The sequence below is a fragment of the Vipera ursinii genome (genome assembly GCF_947247035.1).
Source record: "Vipera ursinii genome assembly, chromosome: Z".
In the NCBI taxonomy this organism is placed as follows: Eukaryota; Metazoa; Chordata; class Lepidosauria; order Squamata; family Viperidae; genus Vipera; species Vipera ursinii.
This window is the reverse complement of record NC_139517.1, coordinates 2,138,912-2,143,495: the sequence shown is the minus strand read 5'-3', so window position 1 is coordinate 2,143,495 and position 4,584 is coordinate 2,138,912. Positions and strand designations below refer to the sequence as shown.

The following is a 4,584-nucleotide window of genomic DNA, read 5'->3' as shown; positions in this document are numbered from 1 at the left end:
AGGGAACTATGACCCTTTGATGACTCGTGGACTTCAACTCCCAGAATTCCTCAGCCAGCATGAGGGAACTATGACCCTTTGATCACTTGTGGACTTCAACTCCCAGAATTCCTCAGCCAGCGTGAGGGAACTATGACCCTTTGATGACTCGTGGACTTCAACTCCCAGAATTCCTCAGCCAGCATGAGGGAACTATGACCCTTTGATGACTCGTGGACTTCAACTCCCAGAATTCCTCAGCCAGCGTGAGGGAACTATGACCCTTTGATGACTTGTGGACTTCAATTCCTAGAATTCCTCAGCCAGGCAGTCCCTGGCTGAGGAATTCTGGGAGTTGAAGTCCACAAGTCATCAAAGGGCCAAATTTGAAGGCCCCTGGAATAACACAACTGTTGACTGAAACCAGCTTCTCCCGTTGACTTTGCTTGTCAGAAGTTCACAAAAGGGGATCAGGTGACACCACCCCACCCCCCAGGACACCGCAACTGTCATAAGTACATGCCAGTTGCCAAGCATTCAAATTTTGACCACGTGACCGCGGGGAATGCCGCCAGGGCAAAAAAAAAAACAAAACCCGGTCACAAGCCCCCTTTTTTTAACGCCGTTGTAGCTCCGAACGATCGTGAGTCGAGGACTGTCGGTCTTCAAGGCTCTTCCGGACCGTTTACTCTCTCAAGGTTTCCATCAGGCCAAGGAGGTTGGACTACTGCCATTACATCTCCCAAGGGGCTCTCCCCGTTACACAGTAACCCCCTCGTGGTCCTCTCACCCTCGTTTTCGTCCTTGAAGAGCTCCTCCGTGCCAAATTTGAGGATGTCGTCCAGCTCCTGTTTGGACATGCTCCCCGACTTGGAGCCCAGCCCGGGACGGACGACCAGGTGAGTCAGCATCATCTTGCGCTTGGCCACCTGGGTGATCCGTTCCTCCACCGAAGCCCGGGTGACAAAGCGGTAGATCATGACTTTGTTCGCCTGGCCGATACGGTGAGCCCTGCTGAAGGCCTAAAAGTGGGGCGGGGGGGGGGGGAGAGAGACGAGAGAGGAAGGCGACTCAAAATAATTCATTTACGTCTGTCTTTGATTTGTTTTATACTTTCCTTTCTCGTTGTTTGTAAAGAACTCAAGATGGCAAACACCTCTATGCTTCCTTCCATCTCCTCTTTTCTCCCCCACCTGGTGAGGCGGGTTGGGACGAGAGAGTGAAGGATCCTGAGGGAAAAAGCTCTGAGCTGATCGGCCAAGGATCTCCCTCAGGCCTGCGGGCTCTTTGTAACAGAGAGGGAGACTTGCCTGGATATCGTTGTGGGGATTCCAGTCGGAATCGAAGATGATCACGGTGTCGGCTGTGGCCAAATTGATGCCCAGGCCACCCGCTCGCGTCGAGAGCAGGAAGCAGAACTGCTGGGCTCCGGGAGCTGGGAAAAAAAAAGGAACGGTTGGGTGAGTGACGGAGAGGAGGAAAAAAATTTTTTAAAGATGAAATGGTCGATATTCGGAATGAAGACGCGCGTCCATGAGCTGTACGACTGAGAATCTCCACGGACATTTAGCTCTGCGCTTTGGGATGGACACCCTTCGAAGGGTGCCGGAGTGTGAACGGATTTCCAGAAAACACGGCAAACTACAGGAACCATCTGGGCTTCGGCTTGAGTTGCAGACTACACGGACTCATCCCCAACAAGGAAGGGACCCAGGGCAGAAAAACATACGGCAGCCAAGAAGGCTCCACACCCATTTGCACCGCTCAGGTAACCCTGAGGACACAGGTAAACCTCCAAGTGGCCTCAAGAGCTCTCTAAAAAAATGCAAATGACCAGCTGTCTGCAAGGAGTATAAATCCTTCCACTCCCCACCATTCACTCAGAACCTGAGGAAGCTTCCGGGATGAGAAGCGAAACCTCTTCAAAGGAAAACAAAGGAAGTCCAGTTGCCTCCTGGAAAAAGCGCCTTTGGGACAACTGAGGACACAGGTAAACCTCCAAGTGGCCTCAAGGTCTCTCTAAAAGAAGGCAAATGACCAGCTGTCTGCAAGGAGTATAAATCCTTCCATTTTCCCACCCTCCGGTCAGAGCCAAAGAATCTTCTGGGATGAGAAGTGAAACGTCTTCAAAGAAACAGAATAGAAGAATGACTTTGTCACTTTGAATGTACACTAATCGGCATACGTCAAAATGAAACCTCGTTGCATTCAGCTCTCAAAGGAGTCACCACCTCCAATAGACACCACATAAATATGAGAAAAATAAATGAATGCAGAATTACACATATACCCACGTATATTATAGGACACAGAGAAACAACACCGTCTAGTTTGGCTTATGCATACATGTGCATGGTGAGAAAAAGGAATTTTGCGAGTTTACCAGACAGATGGCGTAGGCAGCAAAGCTATTACAGAATTGGGCAGTCCCGCTATAAATACTTTGAAACCTCCTCCCGGAGGGGAGCAACAGGAACAGACCGTAAAGTGGGTGTTTGTGTGTGGGTCTCTAACAACGGTTTGAGCTCTAAGCACATAGCAATGCTTATAAACAGCGTCCTGAATACCAGGAAGTGAGCTTCCTATGATATTCTCAGCTCTCCTTACAATAATAATAATAATAATAATAATAATAATAATAATAATAATAATAATAATAATAATAATAATAATAATAATATAAAGTTGGAAGGGACCTTGGAGGTCATCTAGTCCAACCCCCTACCCAGGCAGGAAACCCTAGACCATTTCAGGCAAATGGCTGTCCAGTCTCTTCTTAAAAACGTCCAGTGTTGGAGCATTAACAGCTTCTGGAGGCAGGTAGTTCCACTGGTTAATTGTTCTGACTGTCAGGAAGTTTCTCCTTAGTTCCAGGTTGCTTCTCTCCTTGACGAGTTTCCATCCGTTGCTTCTTGTCCTGCCTTCAAGGTGCCTTGGAGAATAGCTTGACTCCCTTTTCTTTGGGGCAGCCCCTGAGATGTTGGAAGACTGCTATCATGTCACCCCTCATCCTTCTCTTCCTTAAACTAGACCTACCCAATTCCAGCCACCGTTCCTCGTATGTTTGAGCCTCCAGTCCCCTGATCCTCTTTGTTGCTCTTTTCTGCACTCTTTCTAGAGTCTCAACATCTTTTTTACATCATGGTGACCAAAGGATGCAGTGTTCCAAGTGTGGCCTTACCAAGGCGTTGTAAAGTGGTATTAATACTTCACCTGATCTTTATTCTATCCCTCTGTTAATGCAGCCTAGAACTGTGTTGGCTTTTCTGGCAGCTGCAGCACACAGCTGGCTCCTATTTAAGTGATCGTCCACTAGGACTTCAAGATCCCTCTCACAGTTGCTACTACTTAGCCAGATACCACCTATCCCATCCCTGTCCATTTGGTTTCTCTTGCCTAAATGGAGAACCTTACTTTTTTCACCGCTGAATTTCATTTTGTTAGATAGGGCCCTGGGTTCAAGTCTGTCCAGATCCTCCCGTATCTTGAGCCTATCTCCTGGAGGGTTTGCTATTCCTGCCAGCTTGGTGTCGTCTGCAACTCTCCGGGTGGACCTTCTATCCGAGGCCCTGCCGCCGGCAAACCAGACAGTGATGCGGTTTGTTAAAACGCTTTCAACCGTGGCTCGGTTAAAAAGTGGCCAGGATGGGAGGAGAAAGACGTGCTCCCCTCATCCGACGCAAGAAATTCAGGCGCCGGTTTGCACGCTTCACTAAGGGTGACGTGTGGAGAGACCAAGTCAAATTGTGAGTTATCTGCGCCCCCCCCCCAGATACTTCATACTATTGTTGACCACCTCTACAGCTGCATCCTTGATACCGGGTGGCGTATGACGATGCCTAACAAGGAAGTCCAGGTGCCTCCTGGGACAATATTTGGAACGCTGTCAGAAAATTCTGGCTGGCCACTGCTTGCTTGCTGCAGCAAACCAGGTCTAAAAAAGAGAGAGAAAACCCATCGTCCTGACTCCATACGGTCCACCTCGAGCGGCCTCCGTACTCACCGTTAAACCGGTCGATGGCTTCTTGCCGCAAGGCGCCGGTAATGCCGCCGTCTATCCGTTCATACTTGTAGCCCTCGTAATCCAGGAAATCCTCGAGCAGGTCCAGCATTTTGGTCATCTGGAAAAGACACACACACACACACAGACACACACACACAGATAGCGAGACTCAGTCAGAAGGCATGTTGAACGACCCCCACCCGGTCGTGAGAACGTGACCCCCCCCTTTGCGTCTCAAGAAAAATGAAAGTACAATTAGGCCTCAGTTTACAAAAAAAACCCAAAAAAACTCGTTTGCCGACGGTTCAAACTTACATCAGAGCCAGAAAATAAAGTGACTTACGACCATTTTTCACACTTGCAACCGATGCGGGCAGCTTCCCCCCCCCCCCCCGTGGACATGTGATCAAAATTCAGAGGTTTGGCAACTGACTTTTAATTTACTGACATTCGTGGCAACCTGGGTCACGCGATCCCCATTTGCCACCCATTTCCCAACCAGCTTCTGACAGCGAGCAAACTCGGCGTGGGAAGCTGGGCTGGCGTAACAGCCACGGGATTCGCTTAACAACCACACAATTCACTTAACGATAGCAAAAAAA

The 4,584-nt window shown here is 49.1% G+C and overlaps 1 protein-coding gene across 2 annotated transcripts in view; it reads right to left on the bottom strand.

Moving 5' to 3' along the window:
• Positions 1–4,584, bottom strand: part of CHD3 (chromodomain helicase DNA binding protein 3) — a 33,242-nt gene extending 28,658 nt beyond the window's left edge. The window contains exons 1-3 of one of the 2 annotated variants that reach the window (XM_083377654.1): positions 3,983–4,584; positions 1,290–1,414; positions 770–1,001 (exon numbers count right to left, since the gene is read on the bottom strand). In XM_083377654.1, coding sequence (XP_083233780.1) covers positions 770–1,001; positions 1,290–1,414; positions 3,983–4,100 — 475 coding nt within the window. In that variant the 5' untranslated portion in view covers positions 4,101–4,584. The remainder of the gene's footprint in view (positions 1–769; positions 1,002–1,289; positions 1,415–3,982) is intronic. The other variant, XM_083377653.1, reaches the window with a different exon arrangement.